The sequence below is a fragment of the Theropithecus gelada genome, chromosome X, assembly GCF_003255815.1.
Source record: "Theropithecus gelada isolate Dixy chromosome X, Tgel_1.0, whole genome shotgun sequence".
Classification (NCBI taxonomy): domain Eukaryota; kingdom Metazoa; phylum Chordata; class Mammalia; order Primates; family Cercopithecidae; genus Theropithecus; species Theropithecus gelada.
In genome coordinates, this window is record NC_037689.1 from 68,119,310 (window position 1) to 68,143,124 (window position 23,815).

At 38.3% G+C, this 23,815-nt stretch overlaps 1 protein-coding gene across 6 annotated transcripts in view; it reads left to right on the forward strand.

The window, feature by feature from the left end:
* Positions 1–23,815, forward strand: part of CHM (CHM, Rab escort protein 1) — a 183,654-nt gene that overhangs the window by 125,562 nt on the left and 34,277 nt on the right. For all 6 annotated transcript variants that reach the window (XM_025373121.1, XM_025373123.1, XM_025373124.1 and 3 more), the window contains 3 exons: positions 8,285–8,362; positions 18,634–18,738; positions 19,113–19,176. In XM_025373121.1, the coding sequence (XP_025228906.1) occupies positions 8,285–8,362; positions 18,634–18,738; positions 19,113–19,176 (247 nt within the window). The remainder of the gene's footprint in view (positions 1–8,284; positions 8,363–18,633; positions 18,739–19,112; positions 19,177–23,815) is intronic.

Genomic DNA, 23,815 nt, shown 5'->3' on the forward strand with positions numbered 1-23,815 from the left:
TCATGCCATTCTCCTGCCTCAGCCTCCCGAGTAGCTGGGACTACAGGCGCCTGCCACCTCGCCCGGCTAATTTTTTTTTGTATTTTAGTAGAGACGGGGTTTCACCGTGTTAGCCAGGATGGTCTCGATCTCCTGAACTCATGATCCGCCCGTCTCGGCCTCCCAAAGTGCTGGGATTACAGGCTTGAGCCACCGCGCCCGGCCCCGTCATTGAGGCATTTCTAACTTCTTGGCATTTAGCGCTATAAGCTTTCCTCTTAATTCTGTGTTAGCTATGTCCAAGAGATTCTAGTATGTTGTATCTTAGTTTTTGTTCATTTCAAAGCATTTTTAAAAAATTTCTGCCTTAATTTCATTATTTCCCTAAAAGTCATTCAGTAGCAGGTTATTTAATTTCCATGTAATTGTGTGGTTTTGAGTGATATTTTTGGTATTGACTTCTATTTTTATTGCTCTGTATTCTGAGTTTAGTTGGTTTGATTAAAAAATTGTTGAGAATTGCTTTATGGTTGAACATGTGGTCAATTTCAGAGTATTTGCTATGTGCAGATGAGAATATTGTATATTCTGTCATTTTTGGGTAGAGTGTTCTGAATTCGGGTCCTCAATATCTTGGTTATTTTTCTGCCTCAGTAAATCTAACACTATCAGTGGGGTGTTGAAGTCTCCCACTATTATTGTGTGGTTATCTAAGTCTCTTCGTAGGTCACTAAGAAGTTGTTTTATGAATCTGGGTGCTCCTGTGTTGGGTGCATTTAGGATAGTTAATTCTTTTTATTGAATTGAAAGCTTTATCATTATGTAATGCCCTTGTTTGTCTTTTTTGATCATGTTTGGCTTAAAGTCTGTTTTGTCTGAATAAGAATAGCATCCCCTGCTCTTTATTGTTTTCCATTTGCTTGATAGATCTTTTTCCATCTGTTTACTTTGAGCCTATGGGTGTCACAGCATGTTAGATAAGCCTCTTGAAGACAGCATACCGTTGGGTCTTGCTTCTTTATCCAACTTGCCACTCTGTGCCTTTTAAGTGGGACATTTATCTTGTTTACTTTCAAGGTCAGTATTGATATGTGAAAATTTGATCCTGTCATCATATTGTTAGCTGGATGTTTTGTAGACTTGATTGTGTGGTTGCTTTATAGTGGCAGTGGTCTGTGTACTTTAGCATGTTTTTCTGCTGGCAAGTATCTTTCTTTTCCATATTTACATACCTTGAGGACCTCTTTTAAGGTAGATGTGGTGGTAACGAATTCCCTTAGCATTTGCTCGTTTAACAGTATTTTATTTCTCCTTTGCTTATGACACTTAGGCTAGATATGAAATTTTGTGTTGCGATTTCTTTTTTTAAGGATGCTGTATGTAGGCCCCTAATCTCTTCTGGCCTGTAATGTTTCTGCTGAAAGGTCTGTTGTTAGCCTGACGGGGTTCCCTTTGTACATGATCTGCCCCTTCTCTCTAGCAGCTCTCAAGACTTTTTCTTTCGAGTTGACCTTGGAAAGTCTGATGACTGTGTTTTGGGGATTGTCATCTTGCATACTATCTCACAGGGGTTCTTGGAATTTCCTGAATTTGTATGTTGACCTCCCTAGCAAGGTTGGGGAAATTTTTATGGATAATATCCTCAAATATGTTTTCCAGGTTGCTTGCTCTATCTCCATCTCTTTCAGGAATGCCAATGTGTTGTAGGTTTGGTCTCTTTATGTAGTCCCATGTTTCTCAGAGGTTTTGTTCAGTTTTTCACTTCTTTTAAAAATTTTTGTCTGTGTTGATTCGAAGCATCAGCTCTCAAATTCTGAAGTTTTCCCCCTCAGATTGGTTTATTTTATTTATGCTTCCAGTTGCATTATTAAATTCCTGTAGTGAATTTTTTTTTATTTCCAGAAGTTCTGTTCGGTTCCTTCTTAAAATGGCTAAGTCATCTTTCAACTTTTGGATCATTTTACTGCTTTACTGGGATGTGTTGTTGAAATGCAGGTCACTTCTCCTGTATCTCATTGGATTTTCTTCCCATCCAGGTTCTGAAATGTATGTCTGTCATTTCAGCCATTTCAATCTGGTTAAGAACCACTGCTATAGAGCTAGTGTGGTTGTGTGGAGGTAAGAAGACACTCTGCCTTTTAGGGTCGCCAGAATTGTATTTTGTTTGTTTTTTCTTTTTTAAAAAACTTTGATTTTAAGTTCAGGGCTACATTTGCAGGTTTGTTACATAGCTAAACTTGTGTCATGGTGGTTTGTTGTATAGATTATTTCATCACCCAGATATTAAGCCTAGTACCCAATAGTTATTTTTCCTGATCCTCTCCCTCCTTCCAGCCTCCCTGACCCATAGGCCCCAGTGTATCTTGTTCCCCTCTATATGACCATGTGTTCTCATCATTTAGCTCCCACTTATAAGTGAGAACAAGTGGTATTTGGTTTTCTGTTCCTGTGTTAGTTTGCTAACGATAATGGCCCCCAGCTCCATCCATGTCCCTGTGAAGGACATGAGCTCATCTTTCTTTATGGCTGCATAGTATTCCACAGTGTATATGTACCACGTTTTCTTCATCCATTCTGTCATTGATGGACATTTAGGTTGATTCTGTCTTTGCTATTGTGAAGAGTGCTGCAATAAACATACATGTGTATGTTGTCTTTACAATAGAATGATTTATATTCTTTTGGGTATACACCCAGTAATGGGATTGCTGAGTTGAATGGTATGTCTGTCTTTAGGTCCTTGAGGAATCTCCACAGTCATCCATAATGGTTGAACTAATTTACACTCCCACCAACAGTGTATAAGCATTCCTTTTTCACCACAACCTTGCCAGCATTTGTTATTTTTTGATGTTTTAATAATAGCCATTCTGACTGGTGCTAGGTGGTATCTCATTGTAGTTTTGCTTTGCATTTCTTTAATGATCACTGATGTTGAACTTTTTTCCATATGCTTCTTGGCGGCATGTATGTCTTCTTTTCAAAAGTGTGTGTTCATGTTCTTTGCCCACTTTTTTATGGGGTGTTTTTTTTTTTCTTTTAAATTATTTTAAGTTCCTTATAGATGCTGGATATTAGACCTTTGTCAGATAGATAGGTTGCAAAAATGTTCTCCCATTCTGTAGGTTGGCTACTCTGTTGATAGTTTCTTTTGCTGTGCAGAAGCTCTTTAGTTTAATCAGATCCCATTTTTCAATGTTTGCTTTTGTTATGGTTGCTTTTGGCATCTTCGTCATGAAATCTTTGTCCATGCCTATGCCCAGAATGGTATTTACTAGATTGTCTTCCAGGGTTTTTATAGTTTGAAGTTTTACATTTAAGTTGTTAATCTATCTTGAGTTAATTTTTACATATGGTGTAAGGAAGGGGTCTGGTTTTGATCTTCTGCATGTGGCTAAGCCAGTTATCCCAGCACCATTTATTGAATAGGGAATCCTTTCCCCATTGCTTGTTTTTGTCAGTTTTGTCAAAGGTCAGATAGTTGTAGATGTGTGGTCTTTTTTCTGGGTTCTGTATTCTGTTTCATTGGTCTATGTGTCTGTTTTTGTACCAGTACCATACTATTTTGGTTACTGTAACCCTGTAGTATAGTTTGAAGTCAGGTAGCCTGATGCCTCCAGCCTAGTTCTTTTTGCATAGGATTGCCTTGCCTATTCAGGCTCTTTTATGATTCCGTATAAATTTTTAAATAGTTTTTTTTTTTCTAGTTCTTTGAAGAATGTCAGTGGTAGTTTAATGGAAATAACATTGAACCTATAAATTGCTTTCAGCAGTATGGCCATTTTAACAATATTGATTTTTCATATGCATGAGCATGGATGTTTTTCCATTTGTTTGTGTCATCTCTGATTTCTTTCAGCAGTGGTTTGTAGTTCTCCTTGGAGAGATCTTTCACCTCCTTAGTTAGCTATATTCCTAGGTAGTTTATTCCTTTTGTGGCAATTGTGAATGGGTGATCTTTCCTGATTTGCCTCTCGACTTGACTGTTGTTGGTGTATAGGAATGCTAGTGATTTTTGCACATTGATTTTGTATTCTGAGACTGCTCAAGTTGTTTATTAGCTTTAGAAACTTTTGGCTGAGACTATGGGGTTTCTAGATACAGGATCATGTCATCTGTAGACAAGATAGTTTGACTTCCTCTTTCTATTTTGATGCCCTTTCTTTCTTTCTCTTGCCAGATTGCCCTGACCAGAATTTTCAATACTGTGTTGAATAGGAGTGGTGAGACAGGGCATCCTTGTCTTGTGCCAGTACTCAAGGGGAATGCTTCCAGCTTTTGCCCATTTAGTATGATATTGACTGTGGGTGTGTCACAGATGGCTCTTATTATTTTGAGGTATATTCCTTCAATACCTAATTTATTGAGCATTTTAAACATGAATGGATTTTGAATTTTATTGAAAGTTTTTTCTACATCTATTGAAATAATCAAGGATATCGGCCCGAGGTTTTCTTCTTCTGTTATATCTCTGCCAGGTTTTGGTGTCTGGATGATGCCAGGGTTTCCAAAATTCTTATGGTGGTGGTTTCTCATCTGTGTGAGCTGGTGTTTAATCTCTGAAGTTGCTGGGTTTTATATTTTTTAATTTCCTTGAAGGTTTATTTGTGATATAAGTTGGGTTTATTTCATTGGTTTCCTTTCTGGGTACTTTCAGGTGGCCAAGGCTCAGCTCACTTGTCCTGGGCTGCATGCCCTAACCCTAGGTGGCTGGGACCAGGCCTGCTGCTTTGTTCTGGTTTATTGAGGTCAAGCACCTGCTGTGCTGGAGAAGGTGAGGTGTTCCCATTCCAATGGCAACAATTCTTCAACAGGGGCTGCTGGCAAAAGTGCTGCAATTGGGCGTGGGAGGCACAGAGTGGGTGCTGTGGCAGCTGGGGCACAGGCAAATGTACACCAGCAGGGTGGTGTTGGGCTCCATGGGTGACTGCAGCAGTGGTATCGCTGAGGGAGGGGCTCCCAGTGTGTCAGTGGGACTGCGGTTGGTTTGTGTGTGCATGGGCACTGATATGGTGGTGGTGGATTCTTATACATGTGGGCTCTGGCAGCGTGGCTTGGGGAGGCTGTGGCTAAGTGCACACCGTTGAGGGGAGGCTGCAAGTGGATGCTCACTGGTGGAGGTTTGTCTTCAAAAATACTCTGATGGGAAGGTGGATACTGCCAGTCAATGATCTATGATAGTGAACTCTGGCAAGGATTTTGTCAGGGCAGCTGAGGCTGTGCTGCAAGCAGGTGTGGCCAGAGCAGATACCAGCAGATGGGGCGGTTGTTTAGATCACACCAACCCAATCCTGCAGGTAAGATAGCCTTGCACTCTCCAGGTCCAGCTGTTCACAAATGGGTAAAACCACCTAGAGGAGCATGGTGAGCCTTAGGGGATGGGCTCCCCTGGCTGTGCTCCACTGCAGCTCTTCCCATGCCAAACCTTCTGGACTCCAAGTAGACTGGATTTCTGTCTCTACCAACTCTCTGGGAAATTCTCGTTGCCATCTCAAATGTCCATGGGGCTCATAGAGGCTCTTGCAGCTAGCATTCCAGAGGTCTGTGACAAAGATGAACCATTCTATGCCTATGTCACTCACCCCTTCTTTAGGAGCCGCTAGTGACTAGGAACAAGTTCCGGTGTTTGGGAACCCCATGGAGTATTCTGGGCCTCCTCCCTTTTCAGCCCTGGGGCCTGCATTCTTTCTCCCTATATCCACTCTCAGTGCCTTCTTCCTGAAGATCTGTTCGCAGTGTGTTTGTCTACTTGATTGTCTGGTCTCTTTTGGTGGGAGAAGCTTTTACCGGCTGTGTCTAGTGTGCCATCTTGGCTCTTCTTCTTCCAAATCATCTTTTCAAGGTTCCATTCTTTCCCCACTGCTTTGTAATGCCACTTCTGTCATCATTTCCATACATTCATGGATCTTTCTGTTACTTTCCTATTGGTACCATAACAAACCTAGTAGCTTATAACAACACAAATTTGTTATCTTACCATCCTGGAGGCCAGAAGTTTAAAACTGGTTGGCAGAACTTCATTTCTTTTCGGGCCTCTAGGAGAGAATCTGTTCCTTGTCTTATCTAGCATATAGAAGTTGCCTGTATTCCTTGGCATGTGCCCCACTTCCAACAGTGGAATCACTCTGATGGCCACTCCTGTCTTCACATCATCTTTTTTGACTTTGACCTTCCTGCCTCCTCCCCTCCCCTCCCCTCCCCTCCCCTCCCATCTCTTTCCCTCCCCCCTTCCCCTCCCCCCTCCTCTCCTGTCTCCTTTCCCCTTTCCTTTTCTTTTTCTTTTTTTTTTTTCCCCCCACAGAGTCTTGCTCTGTCGCCCAGGCTGGAGTGCAGTGGCACAGTCTCAGCTCACTGCAACCTCTGCCTTCCAGATTCAAGTGATTCTCCTGCCTCAGCCTCCCGAATAGCTGGGATTAAAGACATGCGCCACCACGCCCAGCTAATTTTTGTATTTTTAGTAGAGACAAGGTTTCACCATGTTGGCCAGGCTGGTCTTGAACTCCTGACCTCTGGTGGTCTGCCTGCCTTGGCCTCCCAAAGTGCTGGGATTACAGGCGTGAGCCACCGCTCCCGGCCCTGCCTCTTTTTTTTCTTTCTTTTCTTTTTTTTTTTTTTTTTTTTTTTTTTTTGAGACGGAGTCTCACTCTGTCACCTAGGTTGGAGTGCAGTGGCGCGATCTTGGCTCACTGCAATCTCTGCTTCCCAGATTCAAGCAATTCTCCTGCCTCAGCCTCCCATGTAGCTGGGATGACAGGCATGCACCACTATACCCGGCTAATTTTGCGTTTTTATTAGAGATGGGATTTCACCATGTTAGCTAGGCTGGTCTCAAACTCCTGACCTCAGGTGATCCACCTGCCTCGGCCTCCCAAAGTGCTGGGATTACAGGTGTGAGCCTCTGCTCCCGGCCACCTCTTTCTTTTAAAGATACTTGTGATTATGTTGCACCCACCAGAATAATCTCCCAATCTCAAGATCAATACATTAATCACCACTGTAAAGTCCTTCTTGCCAGGCATGGTAATATATTCACAGGAACCAGAGATTAAAATGTGAACATCTTTAATGGGAGAGTGCATTTTTCAGCCTACCATAATCGTCTTTCTGGACATTTTCCATTATTATTTTCTTGTGTTTTTGATTCATTCACTGTAAGCATACCCATATCTCAATCAGATAGTTATACTAGCCGAATAACATTTTGGGGAGTTTAATCCTGCTATTTCTTTTGTCTGCTCACTCAAAGTAAGATGTGTTTCCTCATGTGTTGTATAATTTTAGATTATAAAGTCATTATGTAGGTATCTGTGGCAATCTCATGTGGCCTTGGTTAGTCTTATTCCACCACAAAGCTTTAGCTATTGCTTCCCCTAAGTGTCCAGGAGTCAACTCACTGACCCAGAGCCATTTCTCATGATATTTTATATTTTACTGGCTAAGAGCTTCTTGTATCATATAGTGGTATAATTTCAAACCCCTAACATGTATGAGGGCAGACTACTGATAAATACACAGTGTAGTCTTCCTCCATTCAGGGATCCACCCAAACAAAAATGTTTTTTGGTTTTTTTTTTTTTTTTTTTGCTTGTTTTCTCCCTCTTTTAGTTCATGTATTTGTTTTCTTGCTTACCCTTTAACTGAGGCATAGCTCTTTAATAATCCAGACATTATAAGAAAATATCTCCTTTTCTACTTACTGCCTTGTTTGGATCTTAAGGCCTCTCCTCTCCTTATGTGTGCATTAAAACTTACACACTTAGATTACTACTGAGATAGGCGCACTCCCTAGGGCTTCTGCTGCATTAAGTCATGCTTAGTGCTCTAGCTTTCAGTTCCCAGTTTAGTTTTGGCTACGGGAGATTTTGCTTACATTTATTGTAAGTAAAATATCTAGGAGTTTTCCAGAGTCTTCCCTGCTTAATTCCTCTTTAACACTTCTCAATGGTGATTTCTCTTGGGTGTGTCATACATACATTACCTCTTGAGACTGTTTGTGTTCTTTGTACCTTAGGTAGGCAGGAGCTGATTTTCAGGGGATAATTGGCTCTTGCTTAGGGACACTTTTGGTTTGGTCACAGTTCTAAATGTCAGCATTATATTATTATCAGTAGCACTTCTACTGTGTCAAGATATTACTGATCTTGCCTCTGAGAGACTTTTAGTACTGTGATAGAGAAAATAATACATTATCAAAATGTTTTTTCTGTAATACCAATTATGAATTGTAAAATACTTAAAAGAAGATACTTTTACCTTAATTTTCAACCCAATTACCCTAATTCTTATTTTCCCGTTCTCTTCCTAGGATGTGTGCAGTGTTTGGTGGAATTTATTGTCTTCGCCATTCAGTACAGTGCCTTGTAGTGGACAAAGAATCCAGAAAGTAAGGATGATATAAGTAACCTTCATATATATGTATATATCCCAAACACAGGTGAAAAATGCTGAAGTCAATTTTTAAAAAAAAGATTCTTCAAAGATCCTCCTTGGTATTAATAACATATCAACCTTGATTAAAAGTAATTTGTGTTTAGGTCCTCCAGAACAAGAATAGTGAGTTCAGAATATAGAAACTAAATTAATTTCCCTGCAATATGCCTATAGCTCCTGGTCATCCAAGCTTGGAAGACAAATCATTTCAGCTGCCAGGGGGTGGGTGATGAGTGATGTTAGTTTTCCTTGTGGCCTTACCTCCTCTAATTGATTTTCATCAGATGACAACAAAGCCCTCTGTTATTGCATTTTTAAAAATGGAATTCACCTAAAGACTCATCAGATTAATCTCTGCTGATAATGCATGTCACTCCAAGAGAAAAGACTTTAATGAGTTTTTTAGGTAGATTGTTGTCATAAACTATGCTGCCCTCTTATCTGAGGATAAATTTTTTACAATAGTATCAGGCCTATAGGCTGCTTTAGGATTGAAATAAGAATTTACCTGTTCTTTAAAAGACTGTTTACTGTGTATTTTATATTTCAGTTATAATCACTGGTCTGAATTACACTGGATAAAATATTCTCTGATTTCTACCTTCTACAGTGAAACTTAAATATTTTAGATCCAGTTTTAGAGACTATCTAAATTGCTATGTGTTTTTCTTTTTTGTTACACGTTCTCAACAATCTACTGACTTGTATTTCTTGGATGATTGTTTTTAGGAGTATATAGTTAAATAGTATTTTTGAGGTTATAAAACATTTTAATATTTGAACTGGAAGCTTAAATAATATAAATTTTAAGCTGTTTCTTTCATTTTACAAAAGTTTTGTATCGTCTAAATGGCATACAGTGTCTCTTAACTTCTTATAGACTAATTGTAGTGAAAAAACTAGTATTTTGAGGTATGGTGAAGAAAATCCTCAACTCTAGAAATATGTAATGCTTAGATAGTAAATTTGCTTTAGAAGGGTAATTCTGTAGTATAAGATAACACTGATACATATTTTAAAAGGCTTGTAAAGTACCTTTAGCACTTTTATAGAGGGATAGTACAAAATGAAACGTGATAATTTGCAGAGAGAAATTAATCCCTGAAGACCCAGGATGTTAACATCTTGATTCCTGAAGAACTCTATGGAAGTTAAGGAATAGTTGTCTTTAGACTTCTAGAATCATTTTTCTTTGTGCATTCATTTTGCTACAAGAGTATGTTCCCATGACAGAAAGCCAGATAATGAATTGCTTATTTGGTATTTATTTGCTTATATTCTTTTATCCTTGGGGTCCCTTTTCAGTCCCATGTGACATGAATAATTTGCATAGCTCATTTTTTCTTTTTTTTAAAGGTATGCTAGTATAGTAATTGCATTTGTTGAACTAAAGGCTACCTTTTCCTTACCTTTGTCTTAGTTTTTATGACATGCTCTGAACAGAGGAGCTCTTTTTTATGATCCGGTACAGATTCCAGTTGCAACAGATAGCTGAAAGCTAATGGTCTAGAGACCAAATGAATCTCTAGATTGGTGGTTTTCAAACTTTAGTGTGCCTAAAAATTACCAGGTTATCTTGGCAAAAATGCAGATTTCTGTTCTTCACCCTCAGAAAGTGAAATTGGTTAATATGCTTAGGGGGAATGCAGTAATTTACAGTTTTAAAGAAAACCCCAAGTGAATCTAGTATAGGAAGTCCTTAGATGACACTGAGAAACACTGATCTATAAGGTAAAATTGAGGGTTTAGTTAAGGGTACTGTGTTCCATGGCAAACTGGGATCTCTAGGTCTTAATTCAGTCTAATCCTTATCAATTTGAAACTGCCAGATATACCGACAATCAAATGTGAATTCTAAATAGCAGGCACACTGCTTCTGAGAATATCTTCATAGAAAGACATGTCTTGTTTTGTAACTTCTAAGGCATGAGTAAAGGTTGGGTAGCCCTTGAATGAGAGGAGATTTGGATTTCCATTAGTGCCATGAATGACAGTAGGCAAATCCTTTCCTCTAGACCGGATCCTTTATCTGTAAGATGAATGACATGGACTCTGCAGTAATCTCTGGATCTCCTTCTAGATTTGACATGCTTTGGTTGAGTTATTTAATGCTCTTAGAAAGTACTTGGCTTTTCCTTAATATTTAGAAATAAATTATCTTAAAATATTTTATATGCTCAAATGTAAGCCATTCTCTCATAATGCATAATCTTCAGTCCCAGTGAGAAATTTAAAAAAAGTTGAACAACTTGGATGTGCCTGCTTTTATGAATGTAAATTAAATAGCAGTCTTCTTGTGCTATTAATTATATTGTTATATTACTAGAACCCCAGTTTTCCAGTGAGCATCATCTTCATGTCCTTGTTTTTTTAGAATGCAATGATTTTGAATTCTGTATATGAATCTCATCCTGGAAAATTTATTCTAAGCTATAACTATTTATTTCTGTAACCTGACAGTTTAAAAAACTTGACCTGTAATCATAATACTACTGTTATCTACAATATTCTCACTATACTAAATTGCTTAAGTGATCTTTAAAAGTTTTAAGAGTCAAGCAATACTTGAATAGTATAAGTTCATATTTATACCTTCAGTAATAATTACCATATTTATATTAAAATTTTCCTCTTTAAACAAATCTGACAAGTCAAATAGTCTTTATAAATACCTAAAGCTAGCATTGGCTGAAGTTGGCTCAAGTCAGTATATCTTTACCAAACACAGCTTTGCCATTCAAAATCAAATATACAAGAGAGATAACCAGTAATAGGAGATATTTTGTTAGGACTTGAAAATAAAGTGAGGGATAGTTTTTTGGGGGAAAAACCTTGACCTTGTATCGGGCAAATGCAACATACATTTCTTTTTAAGGATTCAAGGCTGGCTTAGACAGTTGTTATATTCTAGGTATAATTAGGGTACCAACTAAGGAATCTGCAAAGATTTGCGTTTGTCTCCTTATGATTTTAGTTTGCCTTTCTTTTCCTAGTTTTCTATATGTAACACTTGACATCCTCCCTCCTGTTTAGGACAGTTAAGAACTACTTATACTTTGAGTCAAAATTCTGAGTTTATTCTGTGATCCCACAGAGTACATCAGAACCCTCTGTCAGTCTCCACTCCCCACTGTCATGTCCCCTCGTATGATCATTTCATAAGTTCTCTTTAAGAAAAGGAAGGATCTCACTGTTGTATCTCCAGAACCCCCCAGCAGGTTCCTAGTAGCCATTATACTCAATAACTTTGACTTAAATAAATGAATAAAGATTAAAGACTGACTATAACCCTTTTTGTGCTTTTCTTTGCACTGTCCATTTAGGAAAACTGAGAGAGGCATAAGTGATCACAGCATTGAGTTTAATGTGGTGATTATACATCAAAATACTGTACCAACTTTGAGAGAAGAAATAGGGCATTGAGGAGGCACATTAAATCATGGTATATGGGCCGGGCGCGGTGGCTCAAGCCTGTAATCCCAGCACTTTGGGAGGCCGAGATGGGCGGATCACGAGGTCAGGAGATCGAGACCATCCTGGCTAACACGGTGAAACCCCGTCTCTACTAAGAAATACAAAAAATAGCCGGGCGAGGTGGCAGCGCCTGTAGTCCCAGCTACTCGGGAGGCTGAGGCCGGAGAATGGCGTGAACCCGGGAGGCGGAGCTTGCAGTGAGCTGAGATCCGGCCACTGCACTCCAGCCTGGGCGACAGCGCGAGACTCCGTCTCAAAAAAAAAAAAAAAAAAAAAAAAAAAAATCATGGTATATGGAATATGTAACCAAATGCATACGTATTTTCAGCCAGATTTTATTTTTCATTTTTGTTTGATTGATTCTGCTTTCTTATTTGAGAGGATGTAGGTACGTATCAGTGGTTCTTTTCTAAACCTTTTCACTAAATTCTAATACTGCATGCTTCCGTTGACTGTTTTTGGAAACACTGAATGTTCTAGTTGAATAGTTTTGTTTTCCTTTGCAGCTATGCTGACCAGGTAAAACTCCTGTAAATTAGATCTGGCCATTTAGTAGTATAGTATTTGATATTTTGGTAGGGTAGAAAAGACCTTGGACCAGGACCAGATACATCTATAACCAATAGTTGTAATTAATTACTTCAACTACTGTTTCCTGTGTACTTCAGCTGTCTCACTTACCTGCTTTCCTACTATGACTCTCTCTTGATGTCAGGAATATATTTTTCTGATGTCAGGAATATATATTTTATGATGTCAGATATATTTTTCTGATGTCTATGCCTTTTTTTTTTTCCTTCTATTTTTGAGACAGAGTCTCGCTCTGTCACCCAGGCTGGAGTGCAGTGGTACAATCTCAGCTCACTGCAACCTCCCCCTCCCAGGTTCAAGTGATTCTCCTGCCTCAGCCCCCCTAGTAGCTGGGATTACAGGCATATGACCAAGCTTGGCTAATTTTTATATTTTTAGTAGAGACAGTGTTTTGCCATGTTTCCAGGCTGGTGTCAGACTCCTGACCTCAGGTGATCCACTGGCCTCGGCCTCCCAAAGTGCTGGAATTAGAAGCATGAGCCACCATGTCCAGCTGTCTATGCCTTCTCTAGATACTTGGAAGTTAGAATGAATAGAATGTTAGACCAAGTTTGAGGTGACTGATTCTTAACACCATTTGTCATTGCTGAAGCACTGATTTTAGCATGGCCTGCTTGCAAAATGGTAGTGGTCATATTCTAGATACTTAACATCTGCCAACACCATGCTAGTTGTTATGGGCATAAAGAAGTGAATAAAACATGGAACCTGCCCTTGTATACAAGGAGACTTCAGTAAAGAGTACAGCTCTAAAATTAGATAGATTGGATTTGGATCCTGACTTTGTCACTAGCTGTGTGTACTTGAGCAATTGTTTAACTCTCTATGACCCAGTTTCTTTATCTAGAAACTTGGACAATTGACTACACCTACCTCGTAGGGTTATTATAAGTATTAACTAAATAGATAAAGGTTGTAGAACCATTTGTTACACATTTTAAGTGCTAGCTATGTTAGCTAACAGTAACTGTTAATACAGTTGGAGACCTTGGAATCCAGTGGTGGGGGATACCTATTGTGAAGATTCTTCTGTGCTATGCTAGTAAGGAATTTGGACTATAATCAGATAGTTTTAAACAAGATTAGATTTGCTACTTTTAAGTTGGTAATTCTGGCAATGATTTGGAAGTAGCACTGTGATGGAAAGTGATTCTTCACCTCCTAAATCAGAGATTCGGTATCATTTTTTTCCTGTCTCTACACTATTCACAAGTACAGAATACTTCATTAACCATCCATCCATTCACCCATCCATGCAACAAGTATTATTTGTTTTCTTTGTGCCAGGCACTGGGGATACAGCAGAGAATAAGACAATCAGAGTCTTTGTTCTCATGGAACGTAGAGTCTACTGGGGGACATTACAGAACAACTGAATTTATAAGATAATTGCACGTTGAGATCTGTTCAGTATGCACATCTGGCCCCCTCCTTATTTAAAAAGCTTCAGCGCCTTTATATAATCTCAGAATAAAGTGTAAGACCTTTTTATATGACACATGATGGGTGAGACTGTAATCTGGCGTCTGTTTCCTTGTCTAGGCTCATCTCTCTTCCCTACTTGCCTTTCATTTTATTGTCACATAATACTGAACTGTTCATGGGTCTCTGTACCTGCTCTTCTCTTACTTGCCTTTGTAACCCTGCAAATGCTGCCCTTCTACCTGAGATATCTGTATCCTTAACAGATAATCTGTATCTTGCTTAACTGTATGTTATCCTTTAAAAGCAACAAATGTGTCACTTCCTCCAAAGAGCGTTCCCTGATGCTCCATCCCTCCACCATAAGATGAGTTAGGTATCTCTTCTAGTACTGTACAATTCCCTATCCTTATCTTTTATCACCGGACTTTGCTATTGTCTTAAAATTGTCTCTGCCTGAATCTTCAAAAATTGTCTCTGTCTGAATCTTGTCCTTTAGAGCAAAACATTTTTATTCTTACCTCTTAGAACAGCACACATGGTTGTTATGCTATACATTTATGTTAAACAAATGAACTACCAATTTGCTAGCAGGTCATCTTATTAGACATTGTAAGAGTCTAAGGCAATATCAGTGGAGATGGAGAGAAGAGGCTAGTTTCAGGAAGTATTTATAAGGTGGAATCAAAATGTTATAGCAGACTAGATATAAGAAGAGATTTGAGGTAGGAGAACTGCTGGTTATTCCATTAGCTGACATAGGGATTCCATGGGAGTGGGAGCAGGTGAGGAGCCATGATAAACTCAGTTTGCAGCATGCTAGTTTTGAAAAAACGCTTGGCTAATAATACTGTATTTTTCCTTGAGATTTGGTAAGAGTAGGTTTTAAGTTCCTCATGACACCCACAGATGGTAATGATGGGTGGCGATAGATGTGTTAATTTGAGGTAATCACTACACAGTGAATATCAAGTCATTACATTATGCACCTTGAATATATACAATTTTTGTTTTTCAATTATTTATTAAAAGGGAGCTTGGAGTCTATCCAGAAAGTAATAGATAATAGACAGTTACAAATATGGATACAGAGCTTAGCAGAGGTCAGAGCCTAAAACTATAGATTTGAAGTTATTTGCCTTGTAATGGTGTTTAAAACTATTAGAGTGTTTTTCACCCAAAAAAAATGAGTGGGAAGCATTTGAAATGGTTTTATGGATGAGGTGGCATTTGAACTAGTGTGTTTGAGAAAGCTCAGAAGGCCATAGTGACTAGGGAAAATTATTTTGTTTTCTTTAGTGATTGAGAATCTTCTAATTTCCTTACTACATTTTCCTTTAAATTATTCCATATGCGATTTCTGCTTTCTTTATCATAAAATTATTTGGTATATTCATTCTGAAGATCACAGAGATTGAATACTCCTTTTAGTGTTATTTTTCTCTTCTGGGCCAAATTCCAGATACTGAGTTTTCATCTTACTATTTTCTTCCTCATCATCATTTTGCTATTTACACACTTATATCATTGAACCAAGAACTGAATAACTTGTGATTTGTTGATTTAGAAAGCTTAGCTCTAGAAATGTGCTCTCTGCCTTCAGTGTTTTGTACGATCAGCTTGGTCATTGTGTCCCTGTAACTGGGGACACCTGTTATGTTTCTCCTCAAATTACTATCTATGAGGCTCAGCAAGGCCCTCAACTAAATCTTACATGATTTAATCTTTCCTGGCTTCCTCAGGTTTACGTGGGAAGGGTATTTTCATGACTCTGGCAGCACTGTTTAATTTTGCTGCTTTCTGTTAATTAAATGTCATCTGATTTTTTTAAATGAATCTTTATAATACAAAGACTAAATTTAGATCAAAATCAATGTTTTTTTATTCATTGTTTTCTCAGTTAGGCCGAATATATGACAGTAAGTTAAATGTCTGAGAGGAAAACAAATCTTATTACTTGCTTAAACATGTCTTGATTTGAGCAGCTTTGCTTAAGCCTAGAGCCTTAGTACTTCAGCGTGATATTATCAGGTGAGTCATGTGATTATCATCTACCAGACTGAGACTTGGGCATATACGACCATCACCTCAATTTTTGCAGAAACAAGTATTTTATCTGTACCAATAGCCCTTGACTTTTCTTCACCTAGCACAACATAAAAGATACAACAGTAACAGTGGCACGCTTGACAGTGATTCTTTCTTGGGATTTGGGAGCTTATCAGAATCTCCAGGGGTACTTTATAATTTCAAAAAGTCCCCCAGGTGTGATTCTGATTTGCTTCCTTCTCCTCCTTCTCCTCTGAGAATCACCGTTTCATCAGAAGCCTCAGCATAAATAGGCACATGTGTTAGTATCTTCTCCTGGTATGGTTGAGCTCCCTAACTCCCACACCCCCATACTTGCCTTTTGAGTGATCTCCATTAGTTCTTTCTAATATAACTTTTGAAACAAATGTCTGTCAACAAAGGTATGGCTACCACCAAAACAACCTTGTTCATGTTTAGAAGCCTACAAAGCTTGAGGGCCAGGTTTAATAATGCAGTTTAAATGGGAACCCTTTGTAAAGACTTAACACTCAGGTCTGAGATTTATATTAACACTGACCTCCTCCCCCAGTTTTATTTTAACATTTTATGATGAACATTTTCAAACTTATACTGACATGGAAGGAATTTCGAGAGAACACCTGTATATCCACCTCCTGGATTCTATAATTAACATTTTAATAAACTTGTTTAGTCACATATCTACCCAAATATTAACCCCTCTATCCTTGTATCGATTCACCTTTTTGATGCATTTTACTGTAAATTGCAGATGTCAGTTAAATTTCCCCTAAATACTTCAGCTTACATTTTATTAACTGGAGCTCAATATTTGTTTAGTGTTTTTCTTTTGATGTAAATTTACATACTGTGAAGTGTCCAAATTTTCAGTGCTCTTAACTGAGTTTTAACAAATGATAAATCTGTATAACGTAAGCCCCTATCAAGATACAGAAATTTAACACCCCCTTTTTTCTGCCCAGTTATTTCCTCTTGACTTTACATAGTCTCTGAATTAAAGGTAAGAAAAAGGCTTGTCAGTGCTTACAGGACAAATAGAGATTAATGTTTAATGACAGCAGATTTCTCTTCTCAATTGCCTGAAGTACTTTGTGTTTCAAATGGTATATGAGTGTTTTAAAATAGAAGACTGAGTGAATTACTCATATTTTCAGTTTTTAAAACATTATTTTGGAAAATATCAGATGTAAATACTTCAGATGTATTTTGTTAAGTATTTTATAAGGCAAGAGCTGTAGTTCAATGAAATATGAGGAGGTATGTATAGAAACTGAAGTGTAGAAGAGAAAGAAGGTGGAGATGAGATGGAAAAAATCATGTAAATATTACTGTAATATAACAAACGTTATATTTAAAGGTGGTTAATTGGTTAAAATATCTATTAATGTACATGTGACATCATTAGACATCATACTCTATCCTTACAGCAGTGGGATGCTATTTATTCAAAAATACCAGCATATCATAATCTGCCTTTAGGAAATGCAAATTAAATTCCTCTCACTACTGGTCTTGAGTGTTGGTCATTTTATTTTTAATGCCTTTATTCCTGGAAAATATCACTTATATGGCTTATTTTTAGAGTCATTGAACAGATTTTAACTTATACCAGTATATTTCACAGTATGCTTTCGGAATTAATTTGCTTACATTTTATGAGGGACAACACATAAGTTCATTTCTAATAAAATAATTCTATTCCCCAAAGGAGAAGCTGTGACACAAATAAATTGATATTTCCATAATCAAAAGATATAGCAAACACACAGTCATTTGCATATAGTTCCTGAAATATTGCATGCTGACTTTGTCAGTGCTGGTAAGTCCATTTCAAGGATGTTGCCCTTAGTCCATTAGTTTGGATAATGAGCCCTATAAAGTACATTTATAACTTGTGGCACTGCAAGGAGATGGATTCTAATTTTCATCCTTTTATCTAGACACATTGAAAGAAGGTCAATGGAGGGTTCTATATGATTCATTGTCCCAACACATATCAGATGACAGAGACCTGATAATGTCCATGCATAAGTGTTTTCCTTATTTGGAAACAGCACTTCAAAGAAATCTTTCTATGATCATCCTTTGAAGTAAAGTGGAAACAGATATTAAAAGAAGCTCTATCACATTTTTCTGTTTCAAACATTATCCAACACGTGATCATATAGCTATTCTTGGACAAAAGAGAAACAACGTTTAACAGAAAAATAAAAACCCTGTAAAAGGCCTTTACAGGCTGTGAATGGTATAACAAGGTATTTAATCAATTTTTCTCTCATTCTTTTCTTAGAACTGTGAAGGGGGATAGGGAGAAAGCCTGTTTTCTAAACAAAGGAAATGCTTCTATGTTCCTAAATATTAGGAAACTTACGGTTTACTATAATTCTTATCCTGACTTTATTCTTATTAATGGCATTCAAAATACACGTTTAAGTTGTATTCCACGTTCATTTTGTACTTCAAAAGCCCTCAAAACAGCAACAAGAATATATATTCTGTCATTTAGTGTCAGTTTTGTGTCAGAAAACGTGGAATTGTAGGCAAGTTTTAAATCTTGTCTTCACAAGAAATTCATTTTAGATTCAAAATTGGTAGCTGATTATGTTGTTTTTCTCAATTATTTAATTATTAATATGAACTTTTATGATATGCTTATCTTCTTTATAGATGTAAAGCAATTATAGATCAGTTTGGTCAGAGAATTATCTCTGAGCATTTCCTCGTGGAGGACAGTTACTTTTCTGAGAACATGTGCTCACGTGTGCAATACAGGTAAGGCCCCCTCCACCCATTAGCAAGTGAAGGTAATTTTACTGACATTTCTGTATAATTCTGTTCTTCAGGTAACTTGCAAATAAATGCCAAACCAAAGATATATTCAATATCTTACTTGACTTACAGGGTCTGGTATTAGGGGAGCCTAGCATAATTTCAACTCCTTTACTTCAGCTGGGGTTTGTCTGTAGGTCAGGCATTCTTCTTTCATGAGCCAAGAAAAGATTAAAGCCGAACTTGACTTGGTTTGGGGAGGTGACACTTTTATCCTGACTTAAATCTTTGAAACGTGCCTTCTGGTGGTTATATAACTATAAACGGAACTTATCCATGGAATCAGAATTACTGCTTCACTGTTTTATGCATTACAGGCAGATCTCCAGGGCAGTGCTGATTACAGATAGATCTGTCCTAAAAACAGATTCAGATCAACAGGTAAATTCAGTCCTATATATTTTTAATAAAAGTTGTATATATGAAGATGTTTCGGTATATATATACATGGTGAACGAATCACTGCAGTCAAGCTAATTAACATATCTCTTTACATAGTTACCTTTCTTGTGGTGAGAACACTTAAGATCTACTTTCAGCAAATTTTAAATATACAATACCATATTATTAACTGTAGTCTTGTGCTGTACATTAGATCTCTAAAAGTTATTCTTTTTGTGTAACTGAAAGTTTGTACCCTTTGACCAACGACTCCCCATTTTGTCTAACTCCTGGCAAGCACCGTTTTATTCTCTGCTTCTATGACTTTGAAGTTTTTTGTATTTCACATATAAATGCAATAATGCAGTATTTTCCTTTTTGTGTCTGGCTCATTTCACTTAGCATAATATCCTCCAGGTTCATCTATGTTCTTGCAAATGGTAGGGCTTTCTTCTTTAAAGATTGAATAATATTCCATTGTTTACACGTACACACACCCCATTTTTAAAAAACCCATTCTTCCATTGATGGACACTTAGGTTGTTTCCAAATCTTAGCTGCAACGAATACTGCTGCATTGAACATGGGAGTGCAGACATTTCTTTGAGATACTGATGGATGTATACCCAGAAGCTGGATTGGTGGATCATAGGATAATTCTATTTTTAATTTTTTTGTGGAACCTCCATACTGTTTTCCATAATGTTTGTATAGATTTGCATTCCAACCAACAGCATACAAGGGTCTGCTTTTTTCTACATCCTCGTCAACACTTGTTGTCTCTTGTCTTGTTGATAATAGCCATCCTGAAAGGTGTGAGATGATACCTCATTGAGTCCTGTGCTTTCTAATAACATTGTTACTAATTTAATCTACGTAGTAATATGTATAAATCAATATTGGCAAAATACAGCGTATTAAGCTATATGTACTAAAGTTTGAATATCCCTTCTCCTAAATGCTTGGGGTCAGAAGTGCTTGGATTTTAGGGTTTTTTTGGGGGATTTTAGAACACTTTGGATTTCAGATTTTTGGATTAGGGATACTCGTAGTATTTTTTAAATGTGTTTTAAAAAAATACACGATGGCAATAATGTAATGGCGTTGGTTTCTTAAGGATTTCCATCCAATGGAACAAATAGTTGCATCTTATATAATAGATTTATTTTAGGAAAATCAGACTAAATACTAGATTTTGACAATTATTTCTGGGAAGTTGAAAATACATTGTTATGGGAAGAAAAAGAGAATCCCCAGATAATACATTTGAAAATCTGGGAGGAAAAGACAGTAGCCAACCCTATGGCAATGATTGTAAGTCCACTGTTAGGCCTGGTGTGAATGAATTTCCACACATATCCCCAGTTATGGTGCTTCCTTACTACCATTATTCATTTCGGTACTCTCTTCTTTCTCCTTACCCCCAGTTCCATAGAGGAATGGCATTATGCCTCTAATTTTTCCTCAGTCAGACCTCTTAAATTCCAGGGTACCCAGTTCTCCTTCTGACCATATTTTATAGTTACTGATAAAATCACCTTACTCAGTAGGTGTGATTGTTGGTTCTGTATGCCAGTGCTAAAAGTAGGCTTCTATAGTTCCTTAAGTTGAAAGCTTCTTCTTATATGAAAGAAGTGTGTAAGTGGATAAAGTCAATTCATTTGTCCCAATTTTTATTGGTAATAAATGAACATTATATACAAAAAAGTCCCCCAAATATACTTGTTACATGTGTAAGTATAAATATTTTCATTAAGCCATTCAGCAAACAATGAGTGCCTTTTACCTTCCAGCCAGTGTTGCTGCGTTCTAAGGAGACAGTGGTCACTATGATAGCATCTCTGCTCTCAAATAGCTTACAGTCTGGAGAATACGGATACTGATAAGTATTAACTGTAATTCAGTGTGACAAGTGTGAGCATGGGCGTGTAGAAGAAATAGTACAGCAGCTATTATATTACCTACTCCACTCTCCTACAATTACTGGTTTATTATCTGTATCTCCCAGTAAGCTATGAGGTTTGTGAGTAGATCAAAGAGTGCCAGGGAGGCAGAAGAGTGAAGAGAGCAAATAGAGATAACTCTTGGAGGAAGCTAAGCTGTGAAGAGAGTAAGAGAGAGGAACTGGTCTTTGAAGAGGGACGTGGAGATGAAGAGGGTGTTTCTTTACTTTAAAAGATTAGTGTATATATTTCAGCTGATGGGATGAAGCCAGTAGAGAGGGAGAGGTTGAAGATACCAAAGTAAGAAGGAGGATAATTGATGGATCAAGGTCCAGGCAAAGGCTGGGGAGGCTAAAATTCAGAGAACAGGCAGAAATGTTGTCCTTGGATGGAATGGGAGACACGTTGAAACCAGAGGGTTAATACATTTGTAGATTTGGGAATTCCCATCTTATGGGTTACATTTATTCTTTAAATTATAAACAAAGTGAGGTCATCTTTTGAGAGTGGGGTGTGCAAATGTGGATAGGTAGAAGCTCAAGGAAAGATGTAAAATAATCATCATAAGGAGTCAGAGAGTGTACTGTCTCATGGTCAAATTGTTGAGCAATGTTAATGGCCCAGTTGAGTCTGAAGGTCATGGATCTATAGTGGCATTAATCTGCCCCTAGCCTTCCAGCTCTTTCATTCTCTTACCTCCCGCCACCCCCTAGTCTGTTAAGAGATGTACAATTCCTCATTCCCTCTGTTTCTTTTCAGTTTATCTCCCTTCTGCCCTTTTCCTTTTCCCTATGCTAGACCCCATAGTAAATCTTCTGAATTGCTCTTTGTCTGACACTCCCAGTACCCATGTTGTCATGTCCTTCCACTACACCCACAGAGGAAGATCCCATCCCTAAGTCAGGCTATAATCTTCACCTGGATCACTGATGGCTGCTTAAGAAAACCGTACAACCAGACAGACTAACCATGCCACAGATGCAGGAGTGCCAGCGTTATTCAGCTGGACCTTCAGCACACATCACCAGTCAGTTCTTCCACTGGCCTGACATCTCCCTTTCCCTTTTCCCTCAGTGCCTAATGCAGGTCTTCATGATTTTACCCACCCTGCTTATCCCTTGCTCCTCTCACCCCGCTGCCCCTCCCCCGACCTTGCTTCACTGAAAATAGTGAGGCTATCCACCACGCACAGTAGTCTTTGACTTCCTGTCCCACCACCACGTGTGTACTTTAACTCACAAATGAATCAGGAGGCTCCCCTCCTTGTTCAAAGCCAGCCCCTTTGACAAGTGCCCTTGACACACACACACACACACACACCCCACCCTTTATTGCCTGCTCTCTCTCCTGTATCTTCAGCGTCTGCCCACTGTTGCTGGCACCATTTTGTTTTTGAACAGACATACACACACATACACACACACACACATACACAAGCAAGCATTTTCTATTTCATATATGCTAATATATACACACACACACACACACACACACACACACACACACACACTAGCATTTTCTGTTCTAAAAATAAAAAAGGAACCACTCCCTTGATTCTGTCCCCATCTCTAGCTATCTTCCCTCTTACCAACATTTTCAAGACAGTGTCTATACTTGCTGCCACCAGTTCCTTACCTCCCATTCATTTCTATGACACTGCAACCTGGTTTCTATCCTCATATTTCTGCCACATTTTTTTTCTTGCTAAATTCATTAATAACTTCACAGAAGTCAGAGCTAGGGGATATTTTTTGGTTCTTGTCTACTGGGACTTTTGACAATGTTATTATTCCATTTCTCTTGAAAGTCTGTACTCTTGGCTTCCATGAAACTCTGCTCTTGTGGTTCCCCTCATGACTCTGTTTCCTCTCTACTTCGTTAGTGGGCCCTTGTTCCTTTACCCAGTCCTTAAATATCAGGGCTCCTCAGTGTTTTTCTCTCAGCCCACAGTTTGTCTTGCTGTGGGCATACTCACTAGATGACTCTGTGTAGTCTCATGATATCAATTCTGCATAAATCTTGGTGACAGACACTTCTATATCTCCCAGGAGTGTCTGGCCCACAAGCTTCCTGCTGGACGTCTGTCGAATGGAACACACTCAAAACTTAACTCACCATCTTCCCTCTGCAAATTGCTCCTCATCCAGTGTTCCCTACTTCTGGGAATAGTTCTGACATCCTTTCAATGGCAACTTCTTCCTTCCCTCTCTGACATCTCATCAACTTCACGTCCTTCAATGTACTTTCTAAAAGTTGCTTTGATCTGCCTTTTCTCACTGTTCCAGTTACGGGACTCATCATCTCTGACTCGTAATTGGTCATCCTTCTCTCATCTTGTCTACTTCAAATCTGCCTTCTATATATCCTTCAGAGTGATCAGTCTAAAGTGTGTGTCCTGCTTGTCTTTCTTTGTTTCCTGTAGAGAGTTTTCTTCCTTCATCTTCTCCGCCCCCCCTTTTCTTTTTTTTTTTTTGAATTGTACAGTATAGATAGAATGATGAGACTTAGAGGGAAGAATAGGTGTGGGTCCAGGTAAATTTTATGGTATTAGAGGGTTGAGGGAGTTCTTTTTTGATGGTTTTTATCATCTCTATGAGGTTTAAGACAGTTAACTTCTCAGAGTTCAGGTGACGGAGGTACTGTAGTAGGAGGTTACTAATCGCATCTCAGTTAAAAAAAAAAAAAAGTGATAGTTG